This window comes from Bactrocera latifrons, unplaced genomic scaffold (assembly GCF_001853355.1).
Source record: "Bactrocera latifrons isolate USDA-ARS-PBARC rearing strain unplaced genomic scaffold, ASM185335v1 scaffold_138, whole genome shotgun sequence".
Taxonomy (NCBI): domain Eukaryota; kingdom Metazoa; phylum Arthropoda; class Insecta; order Diptera; family Tephritidae; genus Bactrocera; species Bactrocera latifrons.
In genome coordinates this window covers 397,691-420,858 of record NW_017534830.1, presented here as the reverse complement: position 1 = coordinate 420,858, position 23,168 = coordinate 397,691, and the positions used below count along the sequence as shown (strand labels likewise).

Genomic DNA, 23,168 nt, shown 5'->3' with positions numbered 1-23,168 from the left:
ATAATAATAGTTATGAAAAATACAATAAAAAGTAAAAATAAAAATTAAAGAAAATATTTATATTACGCTAAAACAGTCGGTTGCATCGACGCTAGAATACCCTTCACAAATAGAATAGTTTTTATACAAGAAATAGATTTTGTTCGGTCTTGTAATAATAGCCTGTGCTAAATTTCGCGACGATTCCTTGTCTATACAGGTCCGGTCTAAATAATTTCTTTGTTTGGCTATGCCAAATTTCGAAAAGTTAGCTCGTCAGATTAAAGAGCTTTCTATAGGAGGACTGGAGTTAGATCGGTCAGTTTGTATGGCAGCTATATGATATAGTGGTATGATCTGAACAATTTCTTTGGAGATTGTAGTGTTGCTTTAGGTAATATTCTATACTAAACTTCGTGAAGATACCTCGTGAAATAAAAAAGTTTCCCATATAAGAACTTGATTCTTATTGTTCAGATTGTATGGCAGCGATATGCTATAGTAGTCGTATACGGGCGGTTCGGACAAATTAGCAGATTTTTGGAGAGAAAAGGACGTGTGCAAAATTTCAGAGAGATATCTCAAAAACTGAGGGACTAATTCGTGTATATACGGACAGACATGCGGATATGACTAAATTGACCGAGGTCGCCACGCTGATCATTTACATATATACTATTAGGTTGTATGACAGGCATATTCAAAAGTTGTCCGATCAGAACAATATTGCAACAAGACTGCATTGATCCCTTGGGCAATAATCCACACCAAATTTCATGCTCGTCACACTAATCTTATATATAAAGTGTCTACAAACAAGCACGACGTAATGTTAAAATTAAATAAAATGCTCAAATTTGGTTAAATGTCTTTGTTCTTTATGTCGGCCAATTGGCCACTACGGCCCCGTTTGCATGTCTCCACGCTAAATTGCGGTGATCCGGTACAGAGTTTCTTCTAGAAGTTTTCGAGCTTCTTGAGCATTGCTGGTTGATTGGTGTAGATCTTTGTTTTAACATACCCTCAGAGAAAATAAATTTGACTGGGTCGTTGCTCAAAATTAACAAGCGGACAAAGTTGACATGCCATGTGTCCATGTTTAAACGTGAAACATGAGGCGGTGCATCGTCTTCTTGGAAATAGCGATCGTCGCGTCGATTTCATAAACTTTCGGGTGAAAAAAGTCGGTTAACATCTTGCTAAAAGGCTTGCTATTGATGCCTAAGGCAGTTACTGTTAGTAACAGTTATGATCAGATGATGCCGATATACCACAATCCACATCAAACGAAAATCTTTTGGGGATGCAATTGCGCTCCTTCAACCATAAGAAGATTTGACTCAACCCCATAACGACATTATGCCAGAAATGGTAAATGGTAAAAATGAAGTAAATTTAAAAAAAAAAAAACTACTTAAACAACTGCTAAATAAATATAACAACGGTAAAAATTTTAAGACATTTTTTTAATTTAACATAAAATTTTTTTGCAGTGAACTCATTTTCACTCCTGCAAATTGAACAATGCAAATATAAACTTAAAATTATTTAATTGCATTAAACAAAAAAGCAAAACAACAAACGAATTATTATTCGACAGCAATTTGAAAAGTCGCAAATTTCGATACAGTCATCTAATATAAGCGACCTGCAATCATCAACGCCGTAAAACACAAGACGCACGCGTACATATGCAAGTACTTACTCGCACCCAACACGAATACATTACATGCATAAAGCGCTGCAATTTCAGAAATGATGTTTGAAAACACGTTGAACCGGTGCCGCACGGCGTTTGACAGGTAAGTTTATGGCTTTTTTCTCCCTTTTTTTGCATACGGAATATTCTGAATATTTTATGTTTTATTTATGCATTTCTCAAACGACAAAAAAACCGTTAATGGCACTGTGGTTGCTTTACAACAAAATATAATATGACACTTATTTAAACTGTACACAGGGTGCATTCCAAGTGCAAGCAATTTTTATATTTTTTCTTTTGCAGTACTCCCTTATATTACAGGGTGTAACAAGAGTTGCGAAAATATGTTTTTTTTAATGGTTCATTCGGTTTGGTTTTTCTTCCGCAATTTAAGGGCATCTGCATTCTCTTGTGGGTGATTTGTAAACATATCGAGAATATTTAGCAAATTTTGGCAAATTTTCAAAGTTTAAAATTAACCCTTGGCGTGCTTTATTAATACAAAATCAATAAATATCTGCTTTGTATTTTTTGGAATTAAACATATACCTCTAAAAAATGATTATTTTATTTGCAAGTTGAGTTTTATAGCGAGTTTTAAAGCTTTTCGAATTTTTCAAATTGAAAATTTCAAATAAACCCTTGTTATGTTTAATGTTTAAATTAAAAAATGGTAAAAATTATATAAAGTTTAAATTTTCTCTTTATTTTATTTAGAAAGCTTTTAAATCTTTTCGGATTAAAACTTTTAAATTAACCTTAGTAATGCTGAAATTAAACTTAATTCCTTAATACCGATTAAAAATCGAATTTTGTAGCAAGCTTTTGAAGCTTCTCGATTTAAAATTTTTTAATTAACCCTTGTTATGTTTAATATCCAAATTAAAAAGTGGTACAAAATCTATAGAGTTTAAATTTTCTTTTTGTTGAAGTTAAACTTAAATCTCTAAATAGCGATATATTTTATTTAAAATCCAGCTTAATAGCAAACTAGAAAGTTTTTAGAATGAAAAAAGCTTTGAATTAACCCTAGGTATGTTGAATTGGTGTATGCAAATTAAACTTAGAATCCTCAATATCGATGATTTTGTATATAAATCGAGTTTTATACCAAGCTTTGCAAGCTTCTAGAAATAAACAATTCTTAAATTATCCGTTTGTAGGCTTAATTTGTACAAAATGAAGGCAATACATACTATTTTCCCTTTATTCGAATTAAATTTAAACCCTTCTCCATTGATAATTTTGTTTATAAATCGAGCTTTATAGCATGCTTTGAAAGCTTTTCGGAAGCTCTTTTTTTAAATTAACTCTTGGAATGCTTAATTGGTAAAAAAATCAACAAGGCATATATTTTCTCTTTATTCAAATAAAAATTAAAATCCTAAATATTGATATATTTTATTGTAAACCGAACTTAATAGCTTTGGATTGCTGGTCTTTCCATTTGTACATATGTAAACACAGGTGTAATTGATATATTTGTAATATATCATCATATCGGAGTGCTCTGCTAGTCGTGTTTAACTTTTAATTGTTTGCTAATAGAACAGAAGTCATTTGTTCAAAGAACATATGCAAATATTTGCGACTTATTTGCATATAGTACACTGAGAGAAAATATGTGTGGCTTTAATTGCTCAATCACGAAAAGTTCCTGTACTTTGTTGTAATTAAACCAACAAAAACCAGTGAAAACGCAATTATCGGCGTTTTGAAAGGTTAAATAAGTTTTCATTAAAAAATACTCTGTCATTATGTCAAAATTAAAAGTAATTACTGCTATTAAGTCTAATGCTATAAATTATATATTAGTTCCTCCTAAATGTGTTCGGATCGTGTATGGAATGTGTAAAATGGGTGTGTTAATGGGATGTGCAGAAAAGTAATTCTGTTGCGCATAAATTATTATTTGCATACTGTATTAGAAATATTTTTAATTCCTCAGTATTTTTCTAATTACACGATCTTATATAAACATATATAAATAAAAATGAAGTAAAAAAAATATGATAAATCTACTGGAAAACATTTCTGTTCGAAAGTGCTCCTAAATATGTTTTTATGTTTTTTAGTCTTTATTGGTGGCAACCCTACTGGAGATTTCATGTATTTTTATTAGTGATATGCTTGAAAAGTGTTTAAGAGACTATTGTTATAAAGCAATAATGAATCTCATACACAATAAAAAATTTTTGCCTTAAAAAAATCAGACTTCGACCCTTAATATCATTTAAATTTGGTTTACGAGAAAATAGTAAAAGACCTTTTTTGTAGAGCCAATCATTTTCAATAAAATCTATGAAACAAAATATTTTTTCTAGTAGTGAGAAGTCTGATCTACGTCTTTCCATCTAAAAAAAAGAAAAAGTAGAAAACTGTAGGGCGGAGCACTTTTCCGTTACAATTAAGAGCTTTTACATCCTAGAAGGTTGGCAACCCTATCACGACCCAAATTTTGTTCCAAGAAGATACGACGTTTGCGAACTAATTTTCTTCAGCGATGATATCTATTTTGGGGTCAATGGGTATGCAAACAAGAAAATTTGTCGCAAGAGCAACCTATAGCGATTCAAGGCCACTTTTCATCAAAAAAAAAAAAAAAAACGGTTTGGTGTGGTTTGGTCATCGGTACATATTTCTTAAAAATAATGCCGGTGAGAACGTAACATTTAATGGCGACAGTTCACGCGCCATGACACTGACTATTTGATGTCTGAAATTTAAGCTCGTCATCTCGGCGACATTTGATTTCAAAAGATGGCGCCACTTCCATACGTTGCATTAATCAATTTATTTATTGAGAAAACACTTCGATGAGCAGATTATTTCATGTTTTGCCACCAAGATCGTGTGACATCACACCTTTGGACGCTTTCCTGTTATGATACGTAGAATTTAAAGTCTATCCCGCTTCGATTCAGGCCGTAGAGCCAAACATCACTTGTGTCATTCGCCAGTTACCCCAGTCGAAATGCTCGAACAAGTCATCGAGTATTGGACTCAACGGATGGACCATATTAGAGGCCAACATTTGAAAGAGATAATCTTTGAAAATATATGCTAAAGAATTATTTTCGAATAGTAATAAACATTCCCCATAAAATTTTAAGTTTTTATGTTTTTTCTTTACAAAACTAGGAAACTTCGAAATTGATCACCTTTTAAAGATAGGTTCGATTTTCAAACTTAAGCCTAACCTATATGAAACTTGGCTATTATTCATCAATATTCCTAAACTCGAGTTTGTGGAATAATAATGTACTCTTTTCCAAATTTTGATATTTGGAAATTTGGTTTAACCGCACATGAAATCATTCGTGCTTATTTACACATTTGTTTTCCGTGGGAATTGAAAAGCAGTTCATTTTATAGAACATACAATTGATCTAATTAATTAAAAGCCTTGATTTATTAGCTGTTTTCAATAAATTATTTTATTGAATTTCAATGTGAGAAAATTAATAGCTTTTAATAATCGTTTTTTTAGATTAAACTCGACAAACCGGAAGAATGTCTCGTATAGGTTTCCCACAATAAATTGCATATGCTTAACTCTCATTTTAATGGCTGGCGGCGTAATCAAAAAAGCTTAATTGATTTATAAAATTTGGTAAATATTTGCATATGTATGTCTGTACAGAATTAATAGCAGCTTCGTTAGCTTCTTCACTAATTGCTATCTAATTGTGCGTACTTTACGAACACACATATACACTTCGTATATTAATAGCGTCAGACGGTATGGGTTTTGCTCAAAATAAATAGGTTGTAAATTATTGCAATAGTTGTAAGTTGTGTTTTCAGTTTCAGACTGTTTGGTTTCAGACTGTTTGGAAAAGCTATTCAAGTACTAACCAGTGATTTCAAAACTTTTTTTAAAACTTTTTAAAAATGACCGATGACAATGTTTCGGATATAACAGAAATCAGGTGAATACATAAACATTTACTAGTTACATACGAGTGTAGCAAATTTGGTCGTTTAATTCCCGTGGCTATTAATTGATGCAAGTTCAAGGCAATACAAAATAGAAAGTTATAGAAAAATTTACTTACAAGGTGATTTGTGTAAAAAAATATTACAAATATTTATAGATACTTCCATTATCACCCTCTTCATTTGGATTCTCGCGTTTTCAACCTCTAGATAAGCTGAAATACTTAGGGCTCATCCTTGATAGAAAGCTTTCATATTGGCCAAACATTGATGAGAGAGTAAGGAAGGCATCGGCTGCCTTATATTGTTGGAAAGGAGCTGTAGGGAAAAGGTGAGAACTCTTACTAAAGGTGGTGATTTGGCTTTATGAAACAATAGTCAAGACAATAGGTTCTATGGTGCATTTGTACTAGACTAACTACATATATCCCTTAACCTCATTTTCCACATAGCAGCATGCGTATGGTGGCATGTGTATTGCTGCGAAGTTTGCTGTAAGGCTCAGGGAAGCTGGATATATAAAAAGGTCCGAAAAAGAATACACCAAAATTCTCTGCTATTCCAACTACCTCGCAGAGTCCACTCGGGGCGGCTCTTTAGACGCTCATATATCGACGAGAGATATGTGGAGGGAATGTTGGAGGTGCAGTTTTCTGTAACGAGCTCTCCGTAAATCTCAGCTTTAGGCTATAGGACCACTGTTGTGTTTTTCAAGCGAAATTGTCTATTATTAACTTGGCGATAAATATACTGCTACCAAGTATAGCCTTTTTCATAGAGGTGAACATTCACATCGGCAGCAGAGCGACAATACCGGCGCTAGGCTCGCTAATTGTGGGCTGAAAGCTAGTAAAGGACTGTTTTTACTAGAATTAGCATTAAATTACTTCATCATCAGATTGATTTGAGTGCCTCGTTATAGCGGACGCTAGCGCTGGCTATTGCAAAGTTCACTAGCTAGGATAGGATCCCCACTTCCATCTTGTATTCTAACACTGTATCAATGAACTTCGCGTGGCCTCAGCAGGCGCTACATGAGCATGAGCTCCTCCTGCGACTGCAAAAACCTTTTAGGCTATTACCCACAAAAAATGGCTCAAAGCGCTTTGTCGATTCGTATGGGTCTTAGATCTATTATATAGAAGTGTTTTAGGTTATAAAATGGACCAACATTCTAAGCTATTCAAGTGATACCCCTGTTTGTATCTAAACCATTGTCACTACTAATTGCCAGTGAGTTCTCTACTTAGGGATGTTTAGTGAAAATTCTTTTATTCTTTTAACATAATCTAACTATATAAAATAATGAAATATTTTATAATAACAAGTAAGAAAGTGCAAAGTTCGGGTATAAGCGATTATTTTTTACTCCTGCAACTTGAAGGAATTCCTTCAGGTACATAAGACTTGTTGGTTATGCGGGGTTTAGTGCGAATTTTCACCCAATTTTATTCATTTTCAGCACAAATATGAACCGTTATAAAAACGCAATTTTGTTAATATAACGCACCTATTGCTCGATAAATGCGTTATAAAGATCGAAAATCTTTATATTAGGTATATGGGGACTAAAGAAAGTATTGCCTACATTCAACCCACTTGTAACACATTGACCTACCATTATCAGGAAAGCATTCTCTCTGCATTTCAATTATATTTTTCACATATTGACCGATATTTTCGATCAAAAGTTAACCATACATACTGGAGTCAACATATTCCGGCTTCATTAAAGCATTCTCATACCATATCACGGGTAAAATTTAATGTCTCTGGCATATTTAGTTATTGATTAATTGCGATTTAAGTAGTTTTTAACAGCACCGTTATATGGGGGTTCATCGGTTTTAATCAACCGATTTCATCCAGCAGTGGTCGCTGCCTAACTCAACTGCTTTCGTATTACTCAAGTGATAAAAACAGCAAATGGAAATTTAAACTCAATTGTAATTAGGTAATGTATCTTTGTAACTAACTATGTCGGAAAAATAAAAACGAAGCACTCGTGGAACTTTGCCGCCTACAATGCTCGTAATCAGCCACTCACAATAACTACCGAACAACTTGCAATTATGAATGGAAACCTATATTTGCGTTTCATTCCAAAACAAATATTTACTATTTGGTTCAATTGCACAAATAACCAGGTAATTATTGTTTAATTTTCGTAATAAAACAACCCACTGTTCACGATCGCACCTGTTAAACAAACAAAAGCGCTATGTACTTAAATTCAAGCGCAAGCTAAGAGCTTTCAAAGCTTAACGTTATAATGCGTCAAGTTAAAGGGCACAGTGATATGTAACTATGACGGTGTAAAATTAAGTGTACCCAGTAAAGATTGAGGATTGTCAGCGTTTTAAAAACTAGTTCGCTCCTCTAAGTTTTCATGTAGTGTCTGCAGTAGTTTGCGAATATCTATAATTTTTTTTATTTAAAAGACTCATATTATATAAACATTTTGTAGAACTAAAAAAAAAGAAAATCAAAATGGCAGTCATTACGACGGCAGTCCCTCGGAAAACAGGTGCATCCGCGTTGTCAGAGAACTTCTTTCAGGATCATCTCAAATAAAAATAAAAAAATACGTGTTTTAGTAAAGACAATAAACTAAGCATTGGAAGAAGGAAAACAAAAAAAAAAATATATAATTGGATTTTTGGCAGACGTTTTTATAAAAAAATGCAAATTTCAATTAAAAAAATCTCGAATTTTTTTTTTAAGTAGTTGTAATTAAAAATAAAAAATCCTTCCTTGTAAATGATATCTCGAAGACCTGTGTAAAATTTCATCAAGATCGGTTAAGTAGTTCGCGAGAAATCTTGTCAACCGACTTTGAAAACATAGTTTTGAGAAAAACGCGTTTAAAGTTTTATCTACTGCGCCCTCAGCCTATACCTGACCTTGAGCGTCCACATTTTCAATGTTGTATCTCCGAAACTATTAGTCGGATCAACTTGAAAATTTAGGATAATATTCTAGAGATGTTATAGAATTTAATAAGAAATTAAAAAAAAATTTCGATTTTTTGAAACTGTGAAACCCATGTAACCCCGTAATGTTAGTGAGGTGATGCATTCTTTGATTAGCTTTGAGTTCAATCTTAAGGCCTGTATAGCAGCTTTGCTTTCGGAATGGATGCATACCACCCTAAAAGAGGCAGCACTTCGGAGAAATACTTACATCCTCCTCTACCTTGGTGATTATCAGTTCGGAGATCGAAAGACATTACAGTGGTCTGGCAGTCTGAGCCAAAAGCTGAATGAGAGCTGCCGATAGAAGGCTCTCCCTACAATCCTCTCTTAAGCTTCGAACCATCTGTGAATCTCATCCATTACGCCACTTCTCCAGCGACTCTGTCCCAAAAATGACAAAGGTCGGTAGTATCCGAGCGTATGTCCGCCATGAAAAACCTCTTCTACGAGTAAGAATCCTTAATCGTGCCGAGTTGACTGAACCAGTAAACCATTAAAAGCTTAAAATTATAATATTTGCTAAAACACAATCGCTATGTTTACTGGGATGCCACTTCCGAAGTCACATGATTTGAAAACCAGACATCGAAAATAAAAAACAATAAACTAAGATCTAGTAAAACATGTCTAATACCAAGATAATATTTTTTTAGTTCAAACATATTTATGTATTTATTTTGGTTTTGTTTTTCACTATTGCTCAATTAAGAATCATCTTCAAATTACTGTTGCAGTGTTTGTTCGATTCGTAGAACATACTCGTACCCTCATACTCACACAACACTTGATATTTAACTCATTGGCCGAAGTCAACAGACATGTCTGCCAATTTTCCATCAACCTCATGAATATTTAAGTGTGCAGCGAAGGTATATGTATGTAAACAAAACCTTAATGAGTGAGTAAATAAATAAACAACTAAATTATGCAAATCGTGCTTAGAAATGAAGAGCCGGTTTCGCATAAAAAATGAAGAGCTTTTTTAACTAAATGTAAATTTTTTTTATTGGTATATACGAGGATAGTCCAATAATTATTTAGCCTTCTTCTTTTTATTTATTGGCGTAGACACCGCTTACGCGGTTATAGCCGAGTTTACAACATCGTGTCAGTCGTTCTTCCTTTTCGTTGTTTGCCTCCAATTGGAAACTTTAACTGTAGCCAGGTTTTTCTTCATCTGGTTTTTCCAACGAAGTGGATGTTTTCCGCATCCTTCCGCGTTGTATTTCGAGACTGAGCCAAGTCGCGAGTGCGACTACTGTTTGTCCCTCTCGTTCACTACTCAGACTCCCGGAGGTTTTGTGGTCGATTGATATTTAACCCACAAAAGAGATTCAGAAAATCAGTATTTATTTCACAACAGATATACTTGACCCACTGGTTCTCCAAATTCTTTGGAGGTATTATTAGTCATCAAAGTATACCTCCAACAATGTTTTATAATCACAAAAGTTTTTCAAAGTAAAATCTGGAGAATACGTTGGGTTAGTTCGTAACCTGATTCGATTATGTGACCGTGGTAAAAATAGAGGTTTGATTCAGTGTGTGGTCATGGGGGAGCGTACTTTTTCTTCGCCAAATGGGCCATTTTTTCCACAATTTACTACTGCTACTACTATCTCAGCTACCTTCAACTGGCAGTCTAACAATATGAGATCGAGAACTTTTATCAATTAAATGGTACTATGAGTATGGGTCATCAAAAGTCGACTTTGAAACTCAAACCCTAAATCAAATTGCGACGATGCCTAAGCACTCTTTAATTTTATACTATGAGTTCCTTTCCAAAACCAAAAATACGCGTCCGATTCGGAAAATTTTGTCAGTAATCGTCAACGATATTTTACCACAGCATTGCAAATATCTGTTGTTGTTGTTGTTGTAACGGTAGAAATTCTGCCGAGTTGACAGTCCTTGGCCGGATAGAAATCCGGGTCCATTCCGGTTTTCGTAGAACCGACTGTCGTGGGAATGGATTGCAAATATCTCTTGCATTTTTGCTGAGGCTAAGTCATTATTGGATAGCCCTCAAATGTCTATATAAAAAAAAATATATTAATTGTATTGACTCTTTGGAATCTTACCCATAATTGTCATCCAGTGAAACCTGGTATTTTTCAAAAGTAGTATAACTTTTCCCACGTTTAACTCCTTTTCTAGTTTCGACAGACTTTTCTCGAATGATAATGCTTTCAACTCGTACTTTTGAGCCATCGCAGGAACTCAAATATCAGTAGACGAAAAAGAGAGTCTCTATAATGAAGTTTCTTCAATAGTGGGCATTAATATGAGGTATAACTTGGGCAATTGGTATATTGTGCCGTGGGAATAAAATTGTTCGAACAAAGAGCTCCTGAGTATAATATTCGACATTGAAGCCTAAGAGTCTATTAAAACTCACGTTAAGTGCAGGCATCCAAAACAATCACCGCTTCTCTCGAACTTAGCAAGTGAACTCCATCTGGTATCGCAAACGTCTAAACTTATTGCTTATTGGCCTATCAGATTAACCTCACCTATCATTCCCCAAATAGCTTTGGCGATCTGGTTCCATTTCGATTTCGTAGTCCCAACAATCTAGGGAACGACGGTTAAAGGGTGTTTGGCACGACTTATTTATACTTATCAGGATCTAACGTCTGTATAGATTTGAAAAAACTGTATTCGGCTTACATTTCGCTTCGCTATTTCTTACTAAACGAACGCTACTTCCGCTCATTATAATTTTGAGGTCGTTAGCTTCTACTGTTCTAGTTTGTGGTTTTCCGCTTCCAGTTGTGGGTATCCAATTACTTAAATATAGAACACATTCCGTGATAAGCAAAATCGTAAATTTTCAAAAAATTTCATTTAATGGGGTCATATACTTGCGGTTTTGCGCTCAAATGAATTTCATGGGTCTTAATCGCATAAATACATGGCATTCCATAACGGAAAAAATATCTAAAAGTTTATTCTAATGTTGCACTATTAGTGAACTCAGGGGTTAAAGACAATTTATTTGCTGAGTGAGTGAGTGAATTTAAAAATTTCAAAATGTTATCGTTCATTAATATACAACAGTTCTGTTAAATAACGTTCAGTGTGTTAAGAAAATGTTGCTCATTTAACAGCCACTGCAATCACTTCAATGTTATGTTAAACAACAGCATCGCTAATTACGGGATAATGTTAAATGAGCGTATTTTGTGTGAGCGATTGTTAAGACTATCTAGTTAAAATGCAAATAACACTGGCGTTAAGAGTAGCATTTAGCAGCTGAGCGAATAAATATGCTTAGGTAAACAAAGAAAACTTGAAATTAATTACAAAGCTATCTATTGAAGTTACTCTTTAATTTATACGTTTACGCAGACACTACTCGAATGTAACACTTAACTCTGTTACATTGTACATACTATGTATACATATACATGTATATAGCGATATTTTCTAGGAAAAATGCGGTGAAGTCGACTAGTTGAAAAATTACTACAAAATGTTTCAATTATATCTATATATCGTTTGTGTATTGTATTAATAAAAAAAATATTTGGTCGAAAAAGTATTTTCGTGAATTTCGATGTGAAAGATGTATCTCGCTCTGATCGACCTATTGTTGAAAGAGTCGGTGAAACTATGGAAAAGATCTACCAGGACTGTCACATAAGCAGCCATGACTTCGCTCAGGAACTTAACATTCATCACCAAACAGTTTTGATCCATTTAAAAACGGCTGGTTACAAAAAGAAGCTCTATATTTGGGTACCACATGAATTGTCTGCGGCAAATCTAATGGAACTAGCATCCACAATTCTTTGCTGAAACAAAATGAAATCCAACCATTTCTGAAGCGAATGGTGACAGGAGACGAAAAGTGGATCAAATACGACAATAATGTGTGAAAAAGATCATGGTTCAAGCGTGGTGAAGCTCAACAAATGGTCACAAAGCCAGAAGAAGGTTATGCTGAGTGTTTGGTAGGGAAAAGAATCATCCACTATGAGCTGCTCCAACTTGCTCGAACAATTGATTCTACATTTTAGTGTCATCAAACCGATGATATTGAAGCTAGCAGTCGAAAAAAACAGCCAGAACTGATCAACAGAAAGGGACAACGCTAGACCACACACATCTTTAATGACAAAAATTGGGAGAACTTGGATGGGAAGTTTTTATGCATCCACCACTTAGCCACCGTCGGACTACCATTAGTTTCGATAGATGCAGAACTTCTTTAATGAAGTAAAGTTGACTGCCTTAATGTAATTGTTCACATCCAACCAAAACTGTTCAAGCCTCTAGGTATCTAGTATTTGGACCCCGGTACCTATTTCTTCGGAGAATTTAGCGCTGCTTTGAGCAATTAGCCATGCCAGATTTCGTGAATATATCTCCTTAAATAAAAAAGTTTCCCATACAAAAATTTGATCCCAATCGTTTAGTATTCCATAGTGGTCCGATATTGGCGGTTCCGACAAATGAACATGGGCAAAATAACAGATCGATATCTCAAAAACTGATGGAGTAGATTGCATATATGCAGAGAGTGGACCTGACGGATAGACAGAAACAAGGACATGGCAAATTGTTAATTTGTGCTTTAATTTAGTTAATTAAACTGCTCCAAATTTGTGTAAGAATCTCCAGAGTAAGATGAGAGCGCTAATTTCTGCCTGTTGAAATGTTCAATTTTTATTTTTTTCTGTTGTATTAATACCATTAAATAATTGTGTCTTTATGTTTGTAGAAAATTCTAGAATCTAGCCTTCGTTAAGATATCAAAAGCAATTACTTTTCCTTATTTTGCTTATCTGTTAGGGAAAACGCTATTTTTGTGTAGTGATCCTCGGCAAGTATTTAATGAATGGCTTGTAAAATACAAATCGACCAAAAATTCAGTTCAATTTAGAAAATTGTGTTAATGTACTGCTTAATTTACAACCAGTTACAATTTTCTTTAGTATAAGCCGCGTTGTTAAACGGTGTGCATTTTTCTAAAGCAATTGACTTTCCGTTACAGTGATGCTGTGCGCCTACGTGCTGTTCTCTTACATACTGTTCGATCACATGCTGTTCACTTACATGCTTTCATTTACAGTCTGTTAAGGGAGGGCAATGCTGTATGTTAGCAGCTGTCACTATTTGCTGCTGCTGCTGCTGCTGAGCAGCGCTGTGCCTTCTAGTATAATAGTGATAAACAAGTTGTTTAAGATTTTTGTAGTCAATACAAAGCAAACAAGCGAATGAAGTGCAACAAGTCAGCACAGTGCGACCGCAGATCGAATCGAAAATCGATAAATACGAAATTATTAATAAATTTATTTATGTATAAATAATCTTATGCATTTAGAAATATATACATTTGTATCATAACTTTTTTGTATTCGAGTTGTGTTTTATCTGCCCCCAAAAGTGTTTCCCGCTTATTTTATCATAAGTAAAGTGCACAACGACACATCATAAAATTATAACAACAATAAAAAAAAACGATTGTCACAAGTGTAAATGCGCCCAAAAAATGCTCACATCGAAAATAGCCGATCTATGTTTAATGAGTTTGATTGTAAAAAAAAATTGAAAGTTGAGTAGTGTGTTAGTTACGAACTCACCAGCATACTTTTATTTACGTTTCGGTATACATTTGTAATGCCCTTTTTTTGCTGCCAAGTCTATTTGAAAGTATAATTAAATTATTGTGTTCTCATCTCATTAATTTATTATTAAATTTTTAAACGAATCAAAAGGCAGAGTGAACCGGAAATCGAAAAAATATCAAAAAAAAAATTATAATAATAATATTACGAGAAGTCCAAGGCAGCAACCGGAACTTCGAGATCACGGATAAATTTTTTACTGACACAATGTAAGTTGAGCCCTATATATCCACATTAGGGTGTGCCAAAACACATTTTTTTTCTTTGCTTATTCTGAAAAATAGGTTCCTAGACACCTCTATGGAAAATATTAGGTGTGATATAGACATTAGAGCGTGTCAAAAAAAGGAAATTTTTTCGTTTGGTACTTTCAAAAATGGGTTCCTAGACACCTCTAAGAATACTTGAAAAAATAAAAAATAATTTTTGTAGATCATTTTTTTCGACTTTTACTCTGAAAAACAGACTCCTAAAAACCTCTTAGAAAGATTTCAGCTGTTATTTAGACATTAAGGTGTGTCAAATATAAGAAATTTTTCTGGTACCCTGAAAAATGGATACCAAGATCCATTTAAAGGAGTCCCTCCAAGTACTTAAAAAAATAAAAATATTTTTTATAAATCTCGTACTAAACTATAAGTTTTTCGATTTCTAATGATCATTGAATTATACATTGTGATAAAAAGTAAAAAAGAAAATTGTAAATAAAACGAAAAATATTTAGTTATTCATCCATATTTAATTTGTCGCCTTCGAAGTAACCCTCACTAGATGTAATACACTTATTCCAACGATTTTCCAGTCTTCGAAACACTTTTCATAAGCATTTTTTGGGATGGCTTCAGCTCCCTCAGCGAATTTTGTTTTATTTCTTCGATCGACTAAGAACGGGTTCCACGCAGCGGCAATTGCAGCTTGGGAAACAAGAAAAAATCAAATCGATGGTTGATTGATACTATTCATTGGGCTTTTGGTTTTGAATTAGGTCACAATCATGGCTCGATATGATAGTTCATTGTCATCATCGTGTAAAATCCATGAATTGTTTTCCAATGTTCTCACGCTAACATCTCAGTACGGCCAAATAGAACTCCCTGTTGACTCTGTCCCTCCAGAATAAATGCATGATATACTAAACTACGAATATCGAAAAAACCAATGAATTTTGAAAAAAAAAAAAAATTCAGCTTTATCGGGACGGGTCGATCAAGAACGTGTTTTTTACACAAAATATCCACCAATCACCTTAAGCCTTTTCCAACATTCGCTTAACTTTTAAACGATAAGACAAAGTCGCAAAATGTATTTTTGGTAGAGCATTCAACTTCCTACAAAATCTGTGAATATTATATTTTATCTATGAATATTATATATTTTTAATAGTTGGATGTGGAAGCGACAAAAAATATTCGTTCGACCCTAAAATAAGTCTGTATATGAATGTTTACAGACGAGCATATAATTGTCATTAATCGTGAGAAATATATGTACATACATATGTATGACTAAATTAATTAATATCTACACTTTTCATGCTTTAAATCACTGATTCCACCAACTATTTTAGTCATTGGTTGTTGTCATTTCTAACAAAATTGAAAAGAAAACGACAAAGTAGTAGCATTCTTCGATATTAATGCTTTCTTTGTTGACTTAACGAAGGCATAAGGTGATTGCAGATATATTACATAAAAAAATTATGAGAAAAACAACGGAAATAAAAACCTAAATCTAAAAGTCACTTATTTCACTGTGGACCTATTACAGACTATAAAATGCTTTATTGCTTAATTTGAATTAATTAATACAGATAATCAGTTATGCACACACATTTGAAATCTAATTAATTCTAAGTCAATAAAAACAGAAACAAGATACTCGTTAGCGTATCGGCTGCTTCGAAGTTATAAAAGCAGGTGCATTTCAAATAGGTATAAAAAGGGTGTAAAAATATCTTTAGAATTTTTTACTTGATTTTGATCGATCAGTTTGAAAGGCAGCGATCTGAATAATTTCTTCGAAGATTATAGCGTTGCGTTATGTAGTATGATAGGTTTGAATAGGTCATTGATTTCAGCCACAATCAATAGACCTCATTTGGTATATCAAAAATATTTGTTCTTTGTGTTACCCAAAAACTCCTTAAAGTGTATCAACTCGTAGATCAACGAATCGTTTTGAGCTTATCACAAATTTATTAAGTTTATTAATATCAATGCAGTCGTTAGGCTCTCAAAACGTATGTCTACTAAGATATTTTAAATCTCAGTTTGGCAAAAGCCGGGCAATAGACCAGAAAGTGACAAGATGATTCCACCACGCCTTTCTCCATACAGTTTTGACAACAGCTTCAGACAAAATATTTAGCAGTACCGCGTGTATACCTATTGCACAGTGTGCAGCCAGAATCCATACAATAGCTACAAGATTGGCTTTGCTAACTACAAGTAGTTCGAAAGAGCTGTTACGGTTCACTTTGCGCCAGAAGGTTCCCGCCGTCGCACAAGCTCGCTGACGGTCTGTAGGTTCAGTGCTAGTGCGCAAGAGCACATCGCACAACCGATTTGTTTCCAATAGGATGAAATTGGACCAGACTCGGGAATTCCGATGTGATTGGACATCGGTACAAGTCTTATACAGTAAAAACTTGATTGAAGCCGTTGCTAAAGGGGTCATGTACACCTCACAGCCAGGGAGCTCAAAGCCTATATAGCCGCTTGGCTATCAGAGTGTAGTACATCTACGGTTACCTTGATGCCAGCCACCTCTGCTTGGAAAACGCTTGGTAGTCTGCAACTAAAGTATAATAATGAAGAGCTGCCGATAGAAGCCCCCAACTCCTAGACGCCCTTTTAACTTAGTTATTTAACACAGAGTATATCTTTTGCAACGGCATCGTTCCGTCTACAAATTGCTTCCGTGTGTGCGACCGACCCAAAAAGAAACACCAGGAGAACTTCCGTGATACAGCGGTCTAGATTTTAACAAAAATATTATATAAAGGATGATCTATTTCGAAATTAACTACTTGTTTTTTTAAGAAAAAAACACAGGAACTTCAAAGTTAATGGCATTCTTTAACATTTATATTTTGAAAATTATCTCTTGCAAATGCTGGCAGTGGCTACGTTTCAGATGTTCCATCCGTTGAGTCCAATTTTCGATGACTCGTGCGAACATTTCGACTGGTACACGGCACATGACACGTTTGATGTTTTGAGCCAAGGTCGGAATGGAAGCGGGATTGTCCGCATAGACTTTAGACTTTAAATACCTCCACAGAAAAAAGTCTAACAGTGTGGTACCATATGATCTTGGTGGCCAATCGACCGGCCCATAACGTGTAATTATGTGCTCACCGAAGTGTTCTCTCAATAAATTCAATAATTAATGCGATGTGTGGGAAATGACACCGCCTTGTTAAAATCAAATGTCTCCAAAATCACAAACTTCAATACTAGGCATGAAATAGTCGAGTATCATTGCGCGATAAACCGTTGTTTTTTTCTGGATGAAATGGCAGCCATTGGAGCTCTTTAGGTTGCTCTTTGTTCGCGGCAATTTAGCTTGTTTACATATCCATTGAGCCAAAAATGAGTTTCATCTTCGTTGAACGTCAGATTTTCTTGGAACTTTTTAAGAGCCCATAGAGCGAAGCGATCTCGCCAGGGAAGACGAGCGCCTTCAGTTCTTGCACAAACTCTATTTTGTACGCTTTTAATTAAAGATCTTGACGTAAAATGTGTCAAGTCGTTTCATACGTCAGTCCGCGTTGAGCGTACTTGACGAGGTCGAGTATTATCCATTAATGAATGTTGGGTCTCATTATGGGTGATGACGTGAGTTTTCGTAATAAAGTTGAACAGGTTTGTAAACGTTGTTCAGGCGTAAGTCTTTCCAGTTTAAGTATTTACACTTTTAGATAAACTTTAACAAAAACTTCATCGAATTTTAATTAATAAAATTTTTTTTACATTATTTTCAGTTTGAATTTTCTACAATACTAAGAAGACTATCTATCTACCTTAAAAAAAAAAAACTTCTTCCAAGGAGATACCTTCCTCACAAAGTTCAATCTCTCAAACTAGTAATACAATATATAGCTATTTTATACACACTTATTTATCTCTTATTTCTCTGTGCTAAATTTACTCGTGCCTATCCTTATCGTAGGCGAAGTCTGACCCATAATTATAATTTTTATACTCTTGTAACATGTTGTTACAGAGTATAATAATTTTGTACACTTAACGGTTGTTTGTATCACCTAAAATTATTCGAGGTAGATATGGAGTTGTATACGTTTATGTACTATTTAAATATTCAGGATAAGGAGGCGAGTTGAATTCCAAGCGACTGTCTGTCTGTCGGTCCGTCCATCTTAACGTACGTGAAAGCAGTAACTTGAGTAAAAATTGAGATATCTTGATCAAACTCGATAAAAAATGACGAGTACGTAGATGGATATTATCGTATTGCTGCACTGTGGCCGTTTTTCTTGAGAAGCAACCAAAACCCGAAACTTTTTTTTTTTGGAAATTATCAAGCTTAAAAAATCTTCAAGGGGTAACTGCTGCGTACTGTCAAGAAAGCTGTATGAGTTTTGTGTATATTTTCCGGGTTAGAGTCGGTCGAATAGTCGCGTCTCGGAACTGCGCCAGGCAAGTGTTTTGAGTCTCTAATTGCGTGCATATAAAAAAGTGTCTATACAGTGATTAAGAAAATATTTTTTTTTATATCCAGTCCAATCTAGGCTGTTATTGAAGGTATGTGTAATAAATTATGTGTATCATTTGCTCTGAATAAACCAAATGACTGTCAAAATCATATGTCAAACAAGATCATGTATAACTAATTTGTTTCGTTGGTATTTTACCTTTGCCGACGTTAAAAGTTATGAGATTAATGGAGATGGATGGTCAACTAATGTTTTTCGTGTCGGATACAGTATCATTTATTGATATATCGCAAAATCTCGTGCCACGAGGCACACCTGCATTTTTTAAAAAATGGTATGTGCGTACTCAAGAGAACAAAGCACTGATTGCAACTCGAAAAAAGCTATACAGCAGCGTTTCAAAGAACGGTTTGGGCTCGTTGTTCATTCTCCAAAAGTTGGATCATGCGGAAACAGCAATGATGGAAATACGGCGAAGAGGTTTTTTCCCAATAGTCAAGAGTCAGCCGAAATTTTGAGTTTGAACGTAGAACTCTTCAATCGTGCTCATGTCATATTACATGTTTTGTTAAGCGGTATTGCAGTCAACGTCATTTTGTTCAAAGAATATTGCTTTCAAAAATGTTAGTTGAAAAATATCCATGGTACTGTATGCCAATGTCGATTCATGTAGTACTAATTCACGGGTTCCTTATAATTGAATGGGCACCATTGCCGATTAGACAACTCTCTGAGGAAGCTCAGGAATTTCGCAGTAAGGGAATCTAAAGATATCGAGAGAATTTTTCGCGGATGTATTCCAGAGATAATACCTATTTATATCTCGTTTGAGATTAGAGCCGCCGACAAAAGTAGCACATTTAATTCTATGACGGCCTTGAGTGCAGAGTCGGTATCACATACCACAGACGTGAGCACAAATGCAGCTGACGACTTTGCATCTGGTAGTGATTATGATTAAGATTTTTTTAATATTCTACAGCGTCATTATTTGTTAAATATTACTAGATACATTGTAATAACAGTAACTTACATATTATTTTGTAAAATAAAAATATTTTCATATTTTTATCAAATTAAATTAAGCTTTAATTAAATAGCTCCTCTTAATTTCAAAGCAAGATTTAATAGAAATTCGATATGTTCCATTTAATATTTTGAGAAGATATTATTTTCTTCAAATAATCTTACGAAAAAATCATGTGCGTGATGTTTGGCTCTAATTGGAACACATACCTCAAATTTGAAGAGTACACCGACGCCATTTTGATTTTCGAAAAAACTACTATAAATAAAGTTTCGGTGCGATTGGAGGACTTTTCGAGTATTGGTCAATTTTTTTTTTTGAAAATCGGCCACTGTGTACTGCCACACCCACAAAAAGTTATTATTCGAAAAATTATAATTATTTATAAGGGTTTTCGACCATTCTTATGACAGTGTAGATAAGTGAAATCATATGATGACCCGTCCACTCCCCATATAGCGGATAAGTCAATAACTAAATGCACCAGAGACATAGAATTTTACGTCCCAGTTGGTAGTTTGCACCGCCTACATTTAAGTGAAAGCCATTAGTTCGGGACGTACTCGACTGTTTCGACAAATCGGATCTTTGTTATGTGCCACCTTATAGCCCAAAATTGTCCAAGTCGGACCAAAGCTATTACGCCCAGATACCTAATTTTTCCGGTTTTGAGTCTTGCAAAATGCAAGATTTTGAAATTTTCGGTTGCACCTGAACTTAGCGCTTCCTTACTTGTTTTATTTTTAAATTTGATTGATAGCAACAATTGATTGATCCCCTGCACATAAAGTTTTAATTTATTATTTATATAGCCTGATATGGACTTCTGATAAAGCATGTGCCTTTACTATACATAAAAGATAAAAAATATGATAGCGAATGGCATTTGAAATTTCATAAAGCGACGCAATTTTTCGCGTCGGGTAGCTTCTTAAACGCTAAATTTTTTCTCGCTCTTTTGACATTTCTCTTCAGTAAGTTATGCCATTCAATCATGGAAAGATATATGATCCAACAACAAATCGAAATTATTAAAATTTGTTTCCGAAATTCGGAGTCAGTGGCCTCAACTTTACGAGTTATTACTTGTATCAACTTGAGATGTTATGGAATTAAATAAGACAATAAAAAAATTAGATTTTTTGAAGTCGTGAAACCCATGTAAAACATTAAAAAAATGTATTTAGTTCGGTATCACTACCAACCCAGAAATATGGTGTACGAATATTTCGACTTTCGATGTCTACTATAACATGTTTGGTGTAGAATGAAATTAGCTGAATAATATAATTCACTTCGGCATAGAACGTCTTCCTACTCTTCGATTAAGACAAAATTCTTCAATACTTCATAAATTTTCGTTGATTTCGATGGACTTGAAGCAAATGTAGGATTGTTTCCTACGTGATTTCGTCGACATTTGGTTTCAACAAGACGGCTCCACTTCCCACATATCGCATCAATCAATGGATTTATTGAGAGAACACTTCGGTGAGCAGATAATTCGACCTTTTGGACCGGCCGATAGGCCATCAAGATCGTGCGATATTACATCATTAGACTTTTTCCTGTGAGAATATGTAAAGTCTAAGGTCTATGTGGACCATCCCTCTTCATTCAGATTTCGGAGCAAAACATCACGCGTGTCATTCGCCAGTTATCAGTCAAAATGCTCGAACGAGTCATCGAAAACCGGACACTTTTTACGTAGGCAGTCAAGTAAGCGAACTTTACTGAGTCCTTCCCTACCACACACAGTTCGCTTTTGCAATTTAATTTAAATATTTCAAAACTAAAAGTGTCACAGCGTGCTATCTGCTTGATGTTAACAATAAGACCCAGTTTTGACGTGTCTCTGGCGTCATTTTTATAACACTCTCGAACGCACATAAAACAACAAAAGCCACAAAAACATAAGATGTCAAGAACTTCGCACCCGGTGTGAAACCGACATACGGACATACATACATATATATTTGTATACGTATAAACATTTACATTTATAATATGAAGGCTCTTAATCTGCATAGTGCCGACATCGTCTGAACCGCTGCATTAAACATTCGCTCTCCCTCCGCTTATCGCTTTAATTTATTTCATTATACTACAAGTACATGCATACAAACATGTTGGGCTAATACATAGTATTTGTATTTGTGAGTACCGTTTACTAGAGTAGTATGACCAAATATTCAGAGTTAATTAGGAAAGAGCGCAATTGTTGTATATAGAATGGTGCTTATCAACTATGATCTCTAAATCAGCAGAGGTCGAGTGCAGACATACATTTTATACTGATTAGAGCTGTTTAATTTGTTGGCGTTGTTATGCTGCTTGTTGTTGTTGCTTTAGTTGCTGCTACTAAAACACCAGCCCATTCACCACTCGGCTTTCAACCTGCCACCGCCCACCATCCACCGCATTTGCGCTACGTTTTGCAATGTTTTTGCTGTTGTTGTTGTTGTTGTTGTTTTGCTAAGAGGACATACTTACACACATGTATGTATGTATATGTACATATGTATGTATTTGCTATTGTGCGCGATCATATCAGTGCACGAAGAGCAAAAGCACAAGACGAAAATGTATTATATATATGTATATCTGTATATACAAACACACACAAGCATACAAACGTATATAAGTATACAGTACATACGATTTTTTATATGTTTTTATGTACATAGGTACATATATACGCTTTAGGTGGACAAACAGCGGGCTGCTTGGCATTTTTTGTTACACACACACATAAAAACATACACATACATTTGCATATTGCCAGCAGAAGTGCTGCTTACCATTGCTTTTGTTTTGTAGTTTTTTTTACTGGTGCTTTTGTTGTTGTTCTCTGCTTTTATTTTGCCTTTTTTCGAAAAGTAAATCAAAAGTGCTTCTTAATACTATCAACCGCCACAGTATCGGTTTGGTTCGAATTCGATTCAGTACATTCAGTGCTCAGTGCGTCAAATTTTCTGTGCGGTTTTCGGTGAGTTTTGTGCTGTAAATTATTTTCCCTTTGTTGCATTGAAAGGGGCTCATGTTTTACTGGGTTGCGCAGGCCATTTGTTGCACGGCAGGAATTTGACGGTGCATTTATTACACCGATTTATTACAAACAGACATATATAGATACATATGTACATTTTTGCATAGCTGGTGTTGCAGTGTGTGGTTTCGAAATGAGAAATAAATTTAAAAAATTATAATTTTTTTTTAGTATTTGCTGATG

At 34.6% G+C, this 23,168-nt stretch overlaps 1 protein-coding gene across 3 annotated transcripts in view; it reads left to right on the top strand.

The window, feature by feature from the left end:
• Positions 1 to 1,719: 1,719 nt before the first annotated feature.
• LOC108965294 (aquaporin-like) overlaps positions 1,720 to 23,168 on the top strand; it is a 58,811-nt gene continuing 37,362 nt past the window's right edge. The window contains exon 1 of one of the 3 annotated variants that reach the window (XM_018927606.1): positions 1,720 to 1,781. In XM_018927606.1, the coding sequence (XP_018783151.1) occupies positions 1,735 to 1,781 (47 nt within the window). In that variant the 5' untranslated portion in view covers positions 1,720 to 1,734. Of the gene's footprint in view, positions 1,782 to 5,560; positions 5,614 to 13,817; positions 14,441 to 23,168 lie in introns of those variants that run through there. The other 2 variants (XM_018927607.1, XM_018927609.1) reach the window with 2 other exon arrangements.